This window comes from Amphiprion ocellaris, chromosome 11, assembly GCF_022539595.1.
Source record: "Amphiprion ocellaris isolate individual 3 ecotype Okinawa chromosome 11, ASM2253959v1, whole genome shotgun sequence".
Taxonomy (NCBI): Eukaryota; Metazoa; Chordata; class Actinopteri; family Pomacentridae; genus Amphiprion; species Amphiprion ocellaris.
The window spans coordinates 15570020-15589082 of NC_072776.1; the positions used below are offsets into that span (position 1 = coordinate 15570020).

Here is a 19063-nt window from a genome sequence, read left to right on the forward strand (position 1 = left end):
GTTTTCCTGGATTGATTGTTCTTCATCAGACATCCATCATTCACAAAGAAATACGGAAACAGAGACGAACTAAGAATTTGCAGATTATGACTTAATGATTAAAAATATACTTAAGGATACTGGAGAAAAGATTTCCGCTCTGTAATAGTATTTGACGTAACTAATTTGATTAAGAAATTCTCTGCTGCTCATCCATATTTAAACATCATGGTGCCACATTTTTGTCTTTTTCAAATTTACCCTGTCTGATCACATTTGCTTTGTAATTAATCTTTGTAATTCAGCAATCTTCAAAAGAAGCATGTGTTTTCAAGCCAGCTAATTCAGTGATTCAATTTCCACCCTAACCTAAAGTTATTTTTCTATAAGCAGTCGGAAACTGGGAAGAAGAAAACAACACAATATAGCAATTTAAAAACCAACTGCAACCAATTTCCACAATTTTGCGAGGAAAGAAAGTTACTATGGAGATGGATGGTATCATTTAACTGATCTTTGTGTGGTGGGGCTGGATGGGCACAGCTTACTTCTAACTTTTTCTTGCTGTTATCAGTGCTTTAACCCCCGTCAGCTCGCTTAACTAGCCATACCACTGCATCCACAGCACATGGAGGCAGGCAGAAAGAGCCATAGTATGTTCAGTGCCACAGTGATAAACATGTAGCTGATTGAGTTCACAACCCTGGTATAGGAGCAGCTGCTTGGGTTGCCAGACTGTTTGAGGTGCTGGCAGAGCAGAGATACCTCTCTCTTTCAGATACTGCCACATACAACATCTTAACAGTCTGGGGAAATGATTTTCAATGTCAAGAAGTATTGCAAAACTTAGGGTCAGTTTTAGTGATGCGATAAATGACAAAGGAACGGATTTGTGTTTGATGTTTGTCTGCTGAATAGAGGGGGTTTCTTTCAAGAACCGTTCAGAACATAAATTACCATGTTTTCTGTTTATATATTTGCAAAAACATGCAGGAATATTCATTATAAATGTCTATTATGTAAAAATGGATTGATTTTTGAAATACTCTCAAGAAATCATTTTGAAAAAATCACCTCCACATTAAGGTCTTAGCTCCAAAATATTTTAAAAAGACAATGAAATGTAAGAGAAGACAACAAGAAATCATTTAACAGATGGTAATGTGTAGAGGGCGATCAAGTTCGAGATCCACCCACATGAGCAGAACATTACAACAAAATACATAACTGTTCTACACTGATATCAGTAAAATATCTTGGTGTTGATCTCCCAGAGTGAGGCACATAGCAGAAGACATACCAGCTGCTACTTTGGTTTATTGTCCACACTGTTAGTTTTCAGTTTCAGCACAGTTAATCATCTATTCAATCTAAAAATGTCTTTTGAGATTGTTTTGTACCAATTTCAACATGTCTCACTTTTTCAATCCAGAGATGTTCAAAAAAAGAGGAATATTTTGCAGCTGCAATACATGTACACTGAGATGGTGAAAGACTGGCAGGCGAGATGCACCGTAGAGACCAAGTATATCTCTAAAGGCGCTCTCTATATGTGTATTAATGAAACGCAGCACGTGTTACAGAGCAAGAAGCTCTGTCGTTGTGGCAAGGTGGCTCTTAGCTATGGGACTGAAGGACAGAGCCCAACTAGCTCCTGGAGGAAGGTGGAAAGTATAAGGCAGGTTTAAGGTTGGAGGTGCTTGTTGTCACAAGAGAGGCTGAAAACACTTCTGCCTTTGGGCTGACTCAAAGGCAGATAATGTTAAGCAGAAGAAGCTGCAGAGGCTGCACCATCCAGTGTTAACTGGATTTGGTAAGCTTAAGTAACATACAGTATATTATAAACTGCTGTATTTATTTAAGTTAAAACTAATTATCTCTGATGTTTATTTCTGAAATTAACTTTTGCATATTCAGTGGTGTAATCAAACAAGACATTATTAGACCCTTCAGTGTTAAATGGTAACATCAGCATACTAACAAGCTCACACTGCTTGTAGGGTTTCTGGTGTTAACTGATTTTAGTATGAAAAATGTTTCCCATCCAGCTTAGTGTGTTACTATGCTAATATTTATCATTACTAAACCCGTTGTCCAGCTGAGGCTAATGGTAGTAACTAGTTGGAACAAAATGAAAGGTTATGTGACCGACAAAAATGTCACAGTTCATCCCGTGGGTAAAGTAAATTTCTGTACTCGTCTATCCAAAAGTTTCTGAGACATTTTCCTAAGAGACAATAAAGACGTCTGGTGAAAGACATTAGATAAACAGTGACAGAACACAAAAAGCAGTGGAGTTAATCCTCTGAGGAATATGCACATGTAGCTCAAATTCCATGACAATTCTTTTAATAATTGCTATTTTTCAGTCCGAAAGCCACAGTGATGCCATCCATTGGTTTGTGGACTACTTGTTGAAAGTCTCGGTTATGGCAGTTTGTTTTTTTTAAGTGGATGTGAAGAATGAGGAGTGGATGTGACTGAGAACATAAGGGTGCTATGTATCCCCATAAACCCACACTCTAAAGCATAATCTGCTTTATCATCTATTTTACTCTATATAGGACTGGAATTTACAAAATAAACATCATGCTGTGGTGAAGGAGAATTTAAATTGACAATCAAGACTTTGAACTCAGTGGGAAAATGTTTCAAGAGCCAATAAATCAAATGAGGAGTAGAATTGTTTTCTAACAGACTTCTGTACAGTCGGCTCTGTTTGCCTCCAGAGAAGACGCCCCCTGCCAGCCATTAGAAAGAATGCAAACTGAGGGCATTTCCACTTTGCCTTCACCTTTCACACCTGGAAGCTGCATCCATCTTTTATATACACTCTATGATCTGATCTTAGTTAACAACTGAGTGACTAAGGAACTGGCATTGCCATAGAGCAGGCAAAAATTACCCTCCTTATACAAATTTTCACAATTTTGTTGCTGGTATTACACCTTACTCTACTAGAAAAACCTAAATAGTCTGATTTGAATCGTTTGGGTTTTTTAAGTCCACAACAATTGCTGTATTATCCACTAAATGTGGAAATCCACAAGAGACAAGAAAACAGTAAATAACACAAGTTCCTTGACTGTAATCGAAGAAACTGAGATTGAATGAAGATTAAATGAATTGTTTGTCCATACCTGAAACTGAAATGTTTTCAATTGATTTTGCTCCATCCACCAGGCATGCCTTTCTTCCATCCTATTTGTTGGGTTTTACTTAGTTAGTTTCCAGGTGGGGGAGAAAAAGTGTAGCTGCGACAAGAAGCTCATTTGAGCCACAATGGAATGGTAAGACGGAAGACTTAAAAGCCTTGGGAAATAAGGTCTGGGTCATTGGGAACTGTGGCTGTCAGGAGCATGACCAGGAAGGTCAATAAGGGTGCGGAGCTTAGAGCTAGGGGCACTGAAAAAGTGGTTGAGGGTTGATGGGAGACAAAGGCAGGAGGCGTTAATAGAATCAGAGTTTCCTCTAGATGAGCTCTCAGAAGAGGCTTGGCTTGAGGGTTGACAGGTAATCACTGAATGTCATAGGAGAGCAAAAACCCAAGCCTCAGCTTTTGGACTGAACTCGTCCTTGATATCACCGTCAGAATGTGACATGGGGAATGACAAATCATCACTGTAAGCCTTGCAGTTTTATGTAAAACCCCCAAACAATAACCAGTGCTTTGCTAATATGATGCACAAGTGATATTGGACTTTTCTATAAGCAAGTCTAGAGATTGAAAACATAATAATCCTTTTTATATGTGGAGAAACATTCTTATGGAGCATTGCACTAAGATGAAGAGTAGAATGGATAGGAGAGAACAGATGAGCGGATTATAAATCACAGCAAAGTCATACCTCTGGACTAGTATTTGCTGATTGTGTGTAAAATAAAAGGACGTTGCCTTCCAATCATCCATCTTTATAGATTCTCCCTGCATCTACACCTCCTCATTCTTTCCTTTTTGCTGTTTGTAACTAGCCATCTATCAACAGTGCATTACGTGAAAGAAATATAATCTTGAGAATGTGATTGTATGAGGTGTCAGGCTTTACTCTGCAGCGGTCACATGTTTATATCAGTGACTGTTTTTTTCCTCTCTGTTTTTGTCTTCCTCAGACCCTGTACAGCAGCTCGGGCTGACTTGTGCCAACCCCAGAAGGAACATCAGTGGGTGGGTGCTTGAAAGAGCCAGCGCTAGGGAGTTCATATCACTCAGTGCTGCTGGAGGTGTGACACAGTCCAGCCCACTACACATTGATTCACACAGGATTAAGCCACTGCATGATGCTTCAGGCGGAAGGCCTGGTGCAGGTGATTTACCGTCCCTGTCAGACTTAACATCTTTGGAAGCTTCGTCCACCTTGTTCCTGTCTTCTGTGGAAGGAGTAGCAAAAAGCATCTGCCCCTGGGCCAACCAAATCACCCAAAGGGATGACTGGCAGTCATCTTGCTCAGGTATGGTCTATATTATCAATCATATTGTGTCAGAAATGATGTGTCTGCAATTCAGATTGCACGTGTTTAGAGGCTACTTAACCATTTATGTGTTTTATTAGAGGTGAAAATAACTTCTTTTTCAGAATTAGTTTCTGGTTTGAAGATATGATGCTGAATTACTCCAACATTAAAAGTTACCATTGTGTAGCCTAGAGTAGATTTACAGTGTTTGAAAAGAGTAATTGCTGAGCTGGTGTGCTGAGCTTCAGCATCCATGGAGGAGTGATTGGAGAAAGAGTCGAGCACTTCATGGCCTGTACATTCTAGAGCAGGGGTCACCAACCTTTTTGAACCTGAGAGCAACTTCAAGGGTACTGAGTAGTACGAAGGGCACCTTGTTTGATACAAACTTCCTCAATAGCAAACTGGTGCCATCATCTTTTATTAATAATAATAATAATAATAATGAAAATAATATGTAAAAACACTGTCTGATCACATTCATGTTAATTATTCCCTACAATAATTAACAAAAATTTCCACAACAATGACGGTAGGAAGCACACACACACACACACACACACACACACATATGGAAATCTGTTTCAATATTTAAAAGTCAGAGGTAACCCATCTCTGAAACTTTTATATTCTCTTATATTCAGTGTCAGTGTTTTAAAAATATTGCTTTCCATACACAACGTCTTCACCCCTATGCTAAAAGTATGCTTGAAAGCTTGAACTGCTAAACACCCGTCTAAAACCTTGACCTTCACAACCTCTACTGTGCGCAATGGAATTGATTGTCAGCAGTAGACATAAATTGCGTTGTGCAGAGTCATCCAAATTCCAACAAATTCTCAATCTGTCTGTGGACAGTTGTTTTCAGCTATTTTTCACTCTGCAGTACCCATTGTTTCCCAGTCATGATGAAAAGTCAGAGGCTAAACCTTGAGGAAATGACAAACACATTGTATATTGCAGAGCTGTCACCATCTGTTCAGCCAATGAAATCGTGAAGTTGTCTTTGTTACAGATCTCAATGGGATAATGCACACGGTGTCAAAAGAATTCAGAATTCAAATGGAGTTGGTCGATATGCGTAAATACCAGTCTGTGGAGAGACGGATAAATTAAACTGCTAAATGAGCCTATAATCAAAGGAACACTAAAAAAAAGAAAAGGAAGAAAACTGTGTTGTGCTTATGATTCTTTCAATGCTGTTCGGACCATTTCTGCCAATGAAAACATCTGCAAATATCAGCTTGTTTGGATGAGGATGGATTTCTGTTTTGATATTGCCAAACACAATAAAAAAACAATTACATGCGCCACAACGTGGAAAAAATACTTGCAGCTGTGTTAGCCTAAATACGCTGGATTCAGTGCACAAAGAAGAGCACAGACAGATAGGCAGGAATTTAAGCTGAGAATGTGAAGAGAGAACAAGCTGGTTGGCTACATAATTGTGTGGAAATCCATGAAAGAGGGTGGCATCTTTGGTAAACAGACTGGGATCAAATGCCTTTGTTTCTACTTCAGACAGCACGGGGTGTTTGGCTTATTTAAAGAGAGGCTGGAGGGTCGCGTGGTGATTGTTCAGAGCCTTGGCATATCAAATTAGCTTTTGCCATTCATTTGGAATCAAACATTAATTATTGTGACCACCTGTGAAAGGGAAGGCTGTAGTGTTGCTCATCTGTTCCCTTATGACAGCTGCAGGGTTCTTGCTCTCTGAATTCAGTGAGCGGGCCCCAAACAAGAACCACAGGAGACAGTGAAGCAGATTGCATTCCATCAGATCATGGAGTATCTAATAGGATGCACACCAGCATCTGAACCACGCTGCTGTTTGCCAGGTTTTCTGCAGCCACTGAGAGCCTGGCATGATTCCTTTGACCTAGATATTTAGCAGCCTAACAGTTTTTTTTTTTCTTTTTTAAGATTTTCAGGATAGCCTGTTTTCCCCTTTGACTGATACGCACAGACTGGATGAGTCCAAGCCTGGGCAATATGTGTGCAATTGCTGCTAAATCTTGCAAACATGTCTGACACTGGGGTAATATCAAATGTCTGTCTTCATGCACTTTGAAAAACAATACTGGCATGCCTTGGGGCCATGCTTGTTTCCATCACTTGTTTCTGTTAAAGACCACGTTTTCCAATCAGTTGGGACATGTTCTGTCAGCATCATGTTCCATGAATAGTCAAATAAGAATGGCTAGAGGGAGGATGTAATCTAGGTGCAGTCAGGTATGGCTTCCAGAGCAGTGCAGCCTGAGAGGATGGCTAGTAATCAGCAACCAGAGGTGTCTAATTGGCATATGGCGGTGTAAGTGCCAGGCTAGGCTGCTCACTCATCCAAATAGAATACATTTTCTAGCCATCAAAAAAACATGACACAAAGACTAGCTCTAATGAAAAAAACAAAACAAACCAAAAAAAATAAATAAATAACAGTGCGCACATTCTATTCAAAGTAGATCAGTTATTTAAAACAGAGGGAGAGAGTTAAGTCCATCACTATTCTCTTGGTGGACAGAATCATATGCAGCAGATTGTCGATTGGTGTTGAAGAAAGATACAAACAAAAGACATATGCCAAACTGCCAAACCCCAAATTTGTGTTTGTTCTGACTTTAAAAGCCTCTCACACAACAAAAAAAGACACTTCTGACTGTAGAATAACACATCAAAGCAAAAAAGGAAAATTGGGCAGTCCATCAAAAACCGTGCATCTGGTAGCTCACTTCTGGGCACCAAGCCATCTCCATCCTTGCATTTCTTTCTCATTAGACAAATTTTGCCCCCACCAAAACATGGCTAAAGCAGCAAAGTCAAAATCTAATTTCCCTGAATGAAATCAAGCAAAAATAATTCAGCACCCAACGCTTTTACAGACATACCATGTGTAAATAATCTTAAATCTCCAATGCCTAGTGCCTCTCAGCAGTTAATCTACCATTAGATACTCGCTATGATACTTAATTATCGAGGCAAAATGTGGTGAACCCACTGTGTTGTGGCGATCTGTCGTGTTAACTGAAAAATTCAATTAAAGACTGATTTTCCTGTTGTCATGATGCAGCTCATGTTCAGCAGGTTAGAAAATGCATTCTGGTGAGGAAGTACAAACAGTACAGCAGATTACATCCATCCACCAACATTTTTTCAATTTAAAGTAAAATTAATTCCAAAGCAAACTCAAAAAAAATTCAGCAGATCACTGATACCAACTTCTTTCACGTGCAGCAGCTCCCTATGCTGGACACGTCATGCAATTTTACTTAATTTTAACCCAAATTATGTGTTACACTTATTGTTATTTTCTACCAGAAAGTATTGTTGTATTGAGTCCCATGATTGCAAACTGACAAAAACAAAACTGCAGAGGGTGCTCTGCGGGATGATAAGTTAATAATAACAAATTTCTCAATACCCAAGTGTTATATAGTGCAGGACAATTTGTTTGTGGAAAATGAACCACTGCAGTCATGAACACCAGTCTTTCAAAGCATCAAGTGTTACAGATTCAATTCCATATTCATTAATTTTGCTGTTGGTGCAGCACAATTAGAGGCCTAGTGAATCCAGGACTAATCCCTAACACTCCTAGGACATGAATCACAGTAGCAGGAGATAGGGATAAATGAGTTGCAATAAAAAGGTACTAATACCCTGTATTACTCCAAGCTTATAGTCTCACTTCCTTCAATATTTGTTTCCACTTCTACCTTGGGAGGCTACGATCCTCATGTCTCTCCGACTAATTATTTTTGTTCTGAGTAGGAGAAGCAGGTATATTATGTATATTTTTATGCTGCATATAAGAATAAAAAAAAGAAAAATCAAATACAATCCAAACAAACACCGTGGTCCATGTGTGAGAGAGTGTGACGTGTTTTGGAAGATGACTCTGAATATTATGTTTCTGGGCTGGAGGTTTCAATGGGATATTTTTTACACCGTGGCCTCAGAGTGTCTGAGTGACATTCTCTGCTTTACCCATTTTTTAAGAGCACTGCACAATCCCATCCTCTGGTTTCTCCGGCCCCTGTCTCTGCCCATATTTATGAGTACGTTACTAATAAATTTTGTTTTCTCCCCACAGGAGTAAGAGAGGAAGCAATGGGCTGGACTATGACTCTAAAAGATGACTTTGGGGTCATTGCCTGGACACGGCAAGCTGGGAACTACCTCAGTCTCTTCCTCCTTTTGTCTCTCTTTTCCATTCCAGTCCATTCAGACATTGTGTTTCCTAAAGACCACCAATTCTCATGGAGAGCAGGTAAAATATTTAATCATTAGCTTTTGTTACATGTGCATTAATAAATGCGCCTTTTCACTGTTTGAATATTCATCATGTAGGTCAAATTACTTTAACCTGTGGAGCAAAATTGGCAGATGTAGTCACTTATAATTCCTCACATTGATATGTACAATTACAGTTTGCTGCCCTACACTTGTACGAATATCTGAAATGGTATTCTATAAAATATACTTGTTTTTGTTCCAGTTAAATGTCAGGATTTAACAAGACAATTGTCTTTGTTTGAACCTGTTAACCTGTTAAGTGTCATGCAGAGGGATACGCAGCATGTGTGTACACACACTTTCACACATTCTAGTATGCAGACAGCTGACACACACACACACACACACACACACACACACACACACACACACACACACACACACACACACACACTCACACACACACACACACTAGAGTCAGACAGTCATTACTACCTCTCATTATAGGGGATAAATACTATACAACTACATTCATTTTCAGTACAACCAGTTCTGTTGGGAGAGTGATCCTCCTCTTTCCGACACACATGGGGAGCATAAACTTTGGCCTGAACACTTGGCATAATACTACCTTTTTCTGACTGACTATACAAGCACAGCTTCAAATGTTTTAGTAACAGTGTATACGCTTTGGCATAGCGCATAATCCAGTTAATGAAAGAAATGTCACACTAAATAAGCATGTCTTGGTATGTTGAGCGGATTTATGGCCCCAGTTATGCCTGGAGGACATTGTTTCCAGGGACAGGCTGATACTGTACATGTATCGATCCGTGAGCGCTGAGACGAAATGTACGGTGTAGACTCAGTGTTTTATTGTGTTTTGTACATGTCATGGATACCTTTATAGGCATCCATCTTGTGGTTTACACACAAACATTTATCATATGTGGGACTGAATTACGTCTGGAAAACTGTGCTGAAAACTGATGCCATACGTTACTCTCTTATAGGGGGAATTTTGAGGTAAGCTCACGATTCATCCTTTACTTGCTTCACAAATTCAATTGAAAATGCATTTGCAAAGCAGCTTGAGGAGGAAAACTTGGCCTTCCCACACAAAGCCCCCACTTGCTGTGCGATTAGCACTTTCATTTCTCACTCTGTGGTTGGGTAATGACACTGCCCAAGTGATAAAGAGATTGATTAATTTCACTTGAAAGAGCTTATGTTCAAAAGGGATGTAACCGGGACACCAAGTGTGAGGATTTGACATCCTTACAGAGCTAAGATGGCTTATGAGTTGTTTCTTAACTGGAAATGAAAATCAATTTAGAGATGAGAAAGGAAATCTCAAACATAACATTCCTCACCTCTGAATTTATCCTTCTAATGTCTGGTTGACTGCAGAGAAACTGTGTGACTGTGACAACTGGTATCCCAATGCTTTGAAGTCAAATCTAACATAAATTTCCTTTTTACGGCACAGTGTGATCAGCTGTGTAGAAACCATGTTGTGTGGCGGGCATATATCTGGTGTCGTTTGCTTTAAACGTTTCGCTGTCTGTGCCGAACCTCCAGGCTTTATGTGCCACATATGAGTTCATGTCGGCAAATTCTGGCCCAACTTAACCGGCACAGACACGATATATTTGAATGCCTAATTTTGCCGACTAGCAACGCTTTTAATTTTGGAATTGTCATCATAGGGAAGATCTGCTCTAAATTAGCACAGCCACCCTATTGTGTGTTTGGTGTGTCTATCTAGGCCAGCAGCATTGTGGGGTAAGTCTTTTGTGTGAGCCAGTTCCCAGAGCTGTGGCTAAGCTGTGAGTCTCAGGCTCAAACAGGGAGCTGGAGCCATTTAAGCTTGACCTTCATCAGTGTGTCTTGAAGAACAGAATGGAGCACTGAAACGCTGCGCCTAATGGGACTATTATTTTACTCAGAAAAGTGACTGTTCAAAGACATTCCCTTTCAAACATCCATACTTGCCCTTTTTAGCTGTGAGTTACACATTTAGCACTAACTCACAGCACACTGCAAAGTAATGCATCAGAACAGATCATGAGACGGTAATAGGAGTTAACAGCTGCCATGTCAGCCTGTAAGTGTTTTTGCTTCTCTACAAAAGGTGACAGTTCTCTGGTTTTTTTATTTAACTGATATCAAATCATCTGTGCTAAAAATGTTACAGGAGCTGTCGCATATAGCAAGGATTATAGTTTAGCTATTTTTTCTCTGCGAAAACCTCCAAATTACATTTGTGCTGTCAACCGGTGCAGCACACTGTTATATGAATGACTGTTTTTGTTTAATTTATTCATATTTAAACTGTTTTATCACTACATTGTGGATTGCATATGACTAGTTTTATGTCTAAGGTAAATAATTTAGAAATGGAAGTAACGTTTGCATACTGTTTGCCTTTTAAATTTTGTCTTTGAAATTCAAGATGTCATATATAGTCCTGTTTGCTTCAGAATGCTGATATCTGAACCAGAGCAGTTAAACTGGATTTATTTTCACTTCCATAAGCATCTGCATTTAAACATGACACTGTGCTCATCCAGTGTCAGCTTTAGTCTGCCGAAGTAAGTAAGATCTTCTCTCCAGGGTTTTCATTTGTCATCGTTGAGATGAGCGTAATTTTTCTGTATGTTGGAATTCACCTCTCAGAAGCTATTTTTATATATATTTTTTCCTTTTTACAGCCAAGTTTAAGAAACAGGAAAAGAACTGCTTTCATAGGTACATGTGAGAGCTCATCCCAGATGGGGCTGTATTGTACATCAAAGCTTCTTCTTCCCAAAAACAACAAAAAAAGTACCTTTTCATAAGTTTGTTTTTTCTGTCGGACTGACTAGGGAATCCAACTAGTAGAAAGTGAAGTATCTTCATCTCTGAGGGGAAAACTCTGATATTCCAACATAATTTGAACAACACACTGGAGACTGCATAGTAACTAGCACTGTGATTAAAAGCATGCATTTGTATTTGTTTAGCAGCTATGTTTTCCTCCTTACACTTCATATTTCTTCCTTTTTCGCTGTAAGAAGTGTTATTTAATGTGTCATTGCTTGATGTCCTCTAGAGGCAATAAAATGGATGCTCCCGTTCATCAACATTACGTGGGAACTTGCAGCAGTAAGATTCAACTGAAGGGCAATGATTTTCAAAAGATTGAGAAATCAATGAAGGTTTTCCTTAATGAGAGGACTCTGAGCACCTGCTGGATTAATCAAAGAGCTTATGGGGGCGAAACCGCAGGACCCTGTCTTATACTGTAAATCATTTTAAATTGGTTCAACTTTAAACTGTACGTTTTCCTGCTGACTTAAAAAGTGTGACTCAACAGAACTTTGGTTAAATAATTAGATCAGGTAACTGAAATGAGTTAACTGAACTTGCAGCAAAAATCTCTCTCTTTAAAAAAAAAAAAAAAAGTCAGTTTTAAGTTGAATCTGCAGCTTGTCTTTCCATTTTCACATTACAAACTTAAAGCTTCAGCCACTGAGGATGTTTTGTTCCAGCCAGGGTACAAAGATGATATGTGAAGCTGCTCCCAGGCACATAATTAATTTAGAAGTGCATATGCAGGTAGGGACTGAATTTAATTTTACCTTTAATCATGGTTAGCATGATTTTCATTATTATAAAAAAAAAAACCCTGCTGTGTTTCATCATGTCTGTTTTCATTTAACTACAAAAACTAAGAGTCTGGAGACTTTTTATTGTCCAAAAAAAGGCATTCTGGGCGGCCTGTTGGTGTACTCGTCACGTTGCTTTAAAAAGTTTATTTTGTCGACTCTCAGGTGAGCATTCATTGGATTCATCATTTTAAGTCAGAAGAACTCAAGTCTGTAAGTGCTGAAGAGGCCTAAAAATCAAAATTTCAAATGTAAATAACATGAAATTAACAAAATGAGTATGAAGAATTTATGTAAGGAGAAAAGAAAAGTTGATGCCAAAATTGGATTCTGTGACCCATTGACTTTGCATCCAACTACAATTACACCATTCAGCACAATCCTGCATGTACGTGATGTTTAACACAAATTCTCATGTGTGCTTTGATACAGTCAGGCAACATTTACATTTCATTTCGAGGCCTGAGTGTATTTATTTGCAATTTCACCACACTGTTGCACCATCAAAGCTGAAATCAAACATCACTGCTGCAGAGAGCTTCTGTTGTTTCTGAAAAATAAGCTCAAAGGAGGCAGTGTGCAAGGATCAAGTCTCAGAGCATTTCAGTCTCAACCAAATGGCACTGAATTATTCACAGGGGACTTTTTTGATTTATGGTGACAAAGACAAAAATCACATTAGGCAAATGCATTTTAAGGCAGTTAACATCACTCGATAAGATGATGCAATTCAACAATATCAAATTACACGCATGGTAATTTTCTTTTTAAGCAACACCAAACAGCACCTCGATTATAGTGAATCTTACAGCTTGTAAATCATAGAATTCTTTTATAAGGGACATCAAAATTTGGCCTGACAAGGGGGTCCTGGAGGAACAATCAAGGGCTCTTCATCAATGCGGTATGCACTGTAATCGTTAAACACAGTACTGGCCAGAATAATTAGAATTTTGAGACTTTGAATGAAGCAGCAAGATGAAACAAACAATAAATCATATATTTACATCTCATGTGATAATGCTATTCCTGTAAAGACCCTTGAGAGAGATGATAAGCTGTGAATCACAAAAGACATGTTCCAAAGACAACTGTTTATTGTAGAAAATCAGATAATGTGCTCTGTGTCTTAACATCACATGTTTACTCACACACTGTAAGCTGAATTCAGATCGAGGACAGTGTATCCAAACCCCTTACTGTGTGGAAGAATCAGAATTTTACAAAGAACCTTCAGTTCAACCTTGAACACCCACTTACTTCGACATATTTATTTACGTTCACGTTCTACTCTGACATTGGATTCAAAATATTGTGGGACAGCTTAACAATAGCGTTGTTTTCGTCTTGCTAGAATGATGCATTTCCTACACTGAGCTTTGTAATGTAAATGTGATATTAAGGACACTAAATAATGGCATATCTTCTCTTCGCTGTTTTTGGCCATCCATCCATACAAAGCAGCTCTTTTTCATAATTCAAGAGAAAGTTTTCAGAAATGACTTCCATGCCGATAATTCCAGCCTCACATTGGATATCAATAAACATACTTCAGACTAACTAAATATGAAGGCCACAGGCTAACAAATGCAGCATAGTGCTTAATTAAAGCTCGGAAGGCTGCTGGAGGTGAAAACGTGTCAGAACCCAGGACTTTAAGAAAAGAAAGAAGAAAAAAAAGACACGACTTAGGAACACTGACCTGTTTCTAATTTGTCACTGCATAGGAAAATGGTTATGCGAAGGTGCTGAACTGAAATCTCTGGAAGGAGGTGAGCTGTAGCCGTGAATGCTACACAAACCCGTCTGATGTGACTGCACATAAAGGCACAAAATAGCACAAACAAAACAAGTCATGAAAGCAGCCCATTTGCCATAACGCTTAAATATCATGTTACACACATCATTGAAGATCAGTCACACTGACCAGAGCAGACAGGAATGTAATTAGGTTTGATATATTTCTTAAATATTTCATTGCAGCATTAGAAATGCTGATGCTTATTTATTTTCACAAATTGAAATTGTGTTGACTGGAGACCCCCCTTGAATTCAAACACTGACTTCCTAATCTACCCATCGTCAAACACTCTGAAATTATCCCTTTCCCCCTGAGTCAAGGAACTTGATAACATAATTACACAATAAAATATAACTTCTTGTTTCACAATTTGCTTTTCTAACACCACCAAACTCTGTTTTGATTAAATATTGCATGTTGCGTAAACACTTGTCAGTTTGGTAGACTAGTTAATTTATGCTGTTGTTAATTAATTTATGACTTATTTTAACATGTATTAGTTTCCATCATATTTGTTTTCCTCAAACTACAAACCCAATAGATCTTTGGAAAGTTTGAACTCTCAAAGTGCTGTGAATTATGGTTCTTAACAAATTAATTTAATGACTGCATAATTCACTAGCAAAAAAAAAAAATAAAAATCTTTCAAGATTGTTTATACATTTACAAAGTGAAAATAAATGGAAAATAATTACAAAATTATGAGTGATAACTTATGTTTTTTTTGATAGTGATAAAAGTATGCGTTTATGCCTCTAAAATCCTGTGAGATGTCTTACAGTGTTGACACACAATTTCTTCTTTCATTCAGCAGCTCAGCTGTCTTCATCCCCTCTAAAGTCACAAAGCCAGACAACATAGTCCAGGAAATCTGCAAGAAGCAACCTTTGATACAATGGCTCCCAATCCTTATACTGTAATTTTTAATTTTTAATTTTTTTTTTACTGATAAACTGGACTAATCCACTTCAATGTCAAACGGAGACTTTCCATTTTCATCTGAAATTTTTACCACCGCATTTGCAGTCTGTGTGTATTTTTGTTATCAGCAAGTTTTAATAGAACCTAACCCATCCACTTGAAAACATTAGCTACGTTATTGTATGTATTACACCAATCAGCCAGAACATTAAAGCCAGCTGTCTCATATTGTGTAGCTCCCATCTTGCTGCCACAATAGCTCTGACCCATTGAAGTATGGAGTCCAGGAGACCTCTGAAATTCTCCTGTGGTATCAGGCACTAAGATATTAGCATCAGATCCTGTAAGCTGTGATGTGGACTATCCATAGGTCAGACTTTATATTCTAGCACATCGTAAGCAAATGCTTGATAAGATTGAGCTCAGTGGAATTTGGAAGCCAAGTCACCAACTTTTCCTCAAAGCCATCCTGAACAATTACAGCAGTGTGGCCAGGTGTGTTATGCTACTAGATGAGGCGACTGCCATCACGTAATGCTGTAGCCATAACGGGGCGTATGTGCAACAGTGTTTTGGTAGGTGATATGAGTTAAATTAACATCCATACGAATGCCAGGACCCAAGGTTTCCAAACAGAAAATTGCCTCCACCAGCTTGCCTTCCTTTTATATGATGCACAAGAAAATATAATTCATCTTTTATTGCTCCTTGGTCCAATTTTCTTTTGCCCTTTACCGACATTCGGCATTGGGGTAGGGGTCAGCATGAGCATTTACACTGGTATGTGGCTGCAAAGCCTCGTATGCAGCAAGCCATGATCCACTGTTTGTTCTGACACCCTTCATAGGCAGCATTAAGGCTTTCAGCAGTTTGTGCTAAAGTAGCTCTTCTGTAAGATCAGACCAAACAGGCCAGCCTTTAATCAGCGAGTGTTGGGAGCTCATGAACACCCCACAGGATCTGCCATTTTGAAAATGCTGTGACCCAGCTGTGTAACCAGCACAACTTGACCCTTATCAAAGTCACTCAGATCCTGACACTGCCCATTTTTTCTGCTTCCAACACATTCAGTTTCAAGATCTGACTGTTCATTTGCTGCCTAATGTCTCCCACCCACTCAGAGGTGCCACTGTAATGAGATGTTATTCACTTAACGTGTTAGTGGCTGATTGGTGTACGTGCTAGTTGTTGTTGCAGCCGGTGGTGATGAATGTATGAGAGTCTGAGGTTCATGTTTCTTTAAGTTTGTGTATTTGCCTGCTCACATTTGAGTCATTGGATTAGAAATTACTTAATTATTAGTAACAGCTTTAAATGTTACAGTTTCACAAGTTTCTTTTGTCCTTCAGTGGTCCCCATATGTCAGCTAAGTGCACAAATAACACCTTAGATTTGTTTTTTGTTACAGAACATTAATTCTGTAGTGAGTAATCTTGCCTTTAGCTGTGATCTTAAATTATAAAGTGCTGTGATATACCAACTAAGCACAGTCCTTCTAGAAATCACCTCTAGCCTCCAGTAATGTCTCAGTTCCAGCTTGAATACCAATATGCTTTTTTGGGGGGTTTTTTGCTGATGCTGCTTGTGTTTATGGTTTACACTCAGATTTTGTTTGTTAAAAAGATTCCGAGGGCAAGATAGAAAATGTGCTTTTTTAAATGTTTTTTCCAGAAAACACACTCGCTACTGATTTATTCTAATGCAGCCATAATGATAACTACTGCCAGGTGATTTGTCCTGTGGGCTCTGGAGTTGTCAGCAGTTTGACAACAGTTGTGGATCCCTGTCAAAGTGGGATTTCTCCTGCTGCAAGTGGAAAGTTTTAAAAGTAAATAAGCAATGATTCACACTGAGTGAAATAACTGCTGCTGCTGCACTGCCCTGTAATGCTTTAAAAACGTCTGCAACACACTAGCTGGTGATATGACATGTGACAAACACTTATGGAATTAACAAAGACAAATCCACCATGAATTTGAAGTTCAAGATCAGCAGTGTGATATCAGAAGTAAGTTCCATCATTTATCTCCAACCGCAGTGACGGATAAGTCACAGCATGTTTTTGTCTGACAGCAACCACACATTAACATCACACAGCCTCTTTCTGTTGAATAATTAAACAATTTTGCGCATCACACACATATCTGAAGAGACTAAATGTGACTGATAAGATAAATAGACAACAATCCCATCAAAACAGCTTTGTAGCAGATAAGAACAATGGTTGTGTGTTTAAAATAGATTTTCTTTAACTATGTTTTGGTACAATTGTGAGATATGTTTATGTATCTTAGCAAGGAGAAATAGTTCACACTTTGCATATTGTATGACTGTAGCAAGCCAGTCGTTTGTAATGTAATTTATCAAAGAGTCACCTTGGTTGTCTTCTTCTTATTATACACCAAAAACTTCAATGAGAAAAAACCCTTTATTGTAGCTTCTATTTCTTCTCACAGAACTTTTTATTTTTTTATTTTTTATGATGTGCACTTGACATGTGTTTTCTGTCAACCCTGTCTCCAAAACTGTACGTTCCTTCACAACCAAGCTGCATTCTTGAAAGAAATATATTTCTTCCTGGTGAAGTAGCAATCTAATGTAGTAGGAAATGTTTTCAATTTCACGGCCACAAAGTCCACATTAGAAGCTTAGAAGTCTGCAACAGGACCTTCACCCCAGAGACTCGGGTTTGTGGCAACATTGCTCTTGGAGCAAAGTTTCTTTTTCACCTGCAGTTTGATTAGATTTAGGAAATTGCTGGTTTGGGTTAAAATATACAACATGTTTTAAGCTTTTGGAGTTAGGTTGCCATTTTATGGGATGTCAGAGTGATACACTCCATGATAGGTTGGATGAAAAGGACTGACAGGTGGGAAGCAGTCAATTAAGTTAATAAGTAATTTGTTATTTAGAAACACATCTGTGATAAATCACAGACAAATGTGAAGTTTCACTTAAATGTAATTGAGAATGCAGGTTAGGTGCATATTTTTAGGAGACACCTCTGTTTCTCTTTGCCTTTTGCAAACAGTCTAAAGCTTTCCAGGTAGTTCCCTTGTTCTGTTCATATATCATCAATTATGCAGCTTGGCATAACAATTCAGCAAATTCCTACAAATATGCACAAATGTTGTTTCATTAAAGTTTGAAATAAAGAATTGTGGCTTGTTATCTGCCTTGATGTATCTCACTTGGGCAGGTTAAATCTAGCGCACCAGGTTAGCCTGATCAGGATCAAGGTGCATAAAATTCAAAGCTGACTATTGATCTGAGACTGAAATCTGTTGCTCCAATTAGATATTCTATATCGCAAGCTTTTTCAAAACTCGCTCACATTCACTTGGCATTTTTAAATATTGCCTTGGGCATACCTTTGACAGAAAACACTAACAATAAAGCAGATGACAAACCGGTGCTGTGCTTTGTCTAATATAAATTGGATCGGTATTGAAAGCACCGTATTTGTAGCAGCAAACTGTATATTGCAGCTATCAAAGCAACCCTGACAAAATTTGACTTGTCTCTTCAAAAGCTCGCCACATTGATTATTCAACTGAGATCTCATTTTGAACTTGCATCCTTCCCTCTGACTGGCAGGGAGCTGATTGAGGTTATCATAAAAGCCAGTGGCTAGTCTCATGAGAGCCACGAGGCAGGAGATCCCTAGCAGTCAGATCCTTAATCCCATGAGAATATTCTCACAGAGGAGTTTACTTTCAGAGCAACTCTCCTCTCTCACAAGTCCCTTTCAAACAGTAGAGGCCTTTCACACCAGTCTTATACAAAACGTTCCAATTCTGGACAGATCTTCCACTGTTTAAATTTTCCATAAGAGGATTGGAGGAGTAATTGGAAATGACACACATCCATGACTAGTTTGTGACTGAAGACAGAAGTAATTATAATGAGTTCCATAGCTACTGGAAATACCCAGCCTGGAGTGTCATTGTGTAAATGATGGAAATCAGAGATAGGTCATTACAGAAAAGCTCCTGCAGCTTCTTTTCATACGGTTATTGAAATCTAT

The 19063-nt window shown here is 38.6% G+C and overlaps 1 protein-coding gene across 2 annotated transcripts in view; it reads left to right on the plus strand.

Moving 5' to 3' along the window:
* thsd7ba (thrombospondin, type I, domain containing 7Ba) overlaps positions 1-19063 on the plus strand; it is a 202403-nt gene that overhangs the window by 38986 nt on the left and 144354 nt on the right. For both annotated transcript variants that reach the window (XM_035950501.2, XM_055015530.1), the window contains exons 2-3: positions 4090-4428; positions 8522-8698. In XM_035950501.2, the coding sequence (XP_035806394.2) occupies positions 8539-8698 (160 nt within the window). In that variant the 5' untranslated portion in view covers positions 4090-4428; positions 8522-8538. The remainder of the gene's footprint in view (positions 1-4089; positions 4429-8521; positions 8699-19063) is intronic.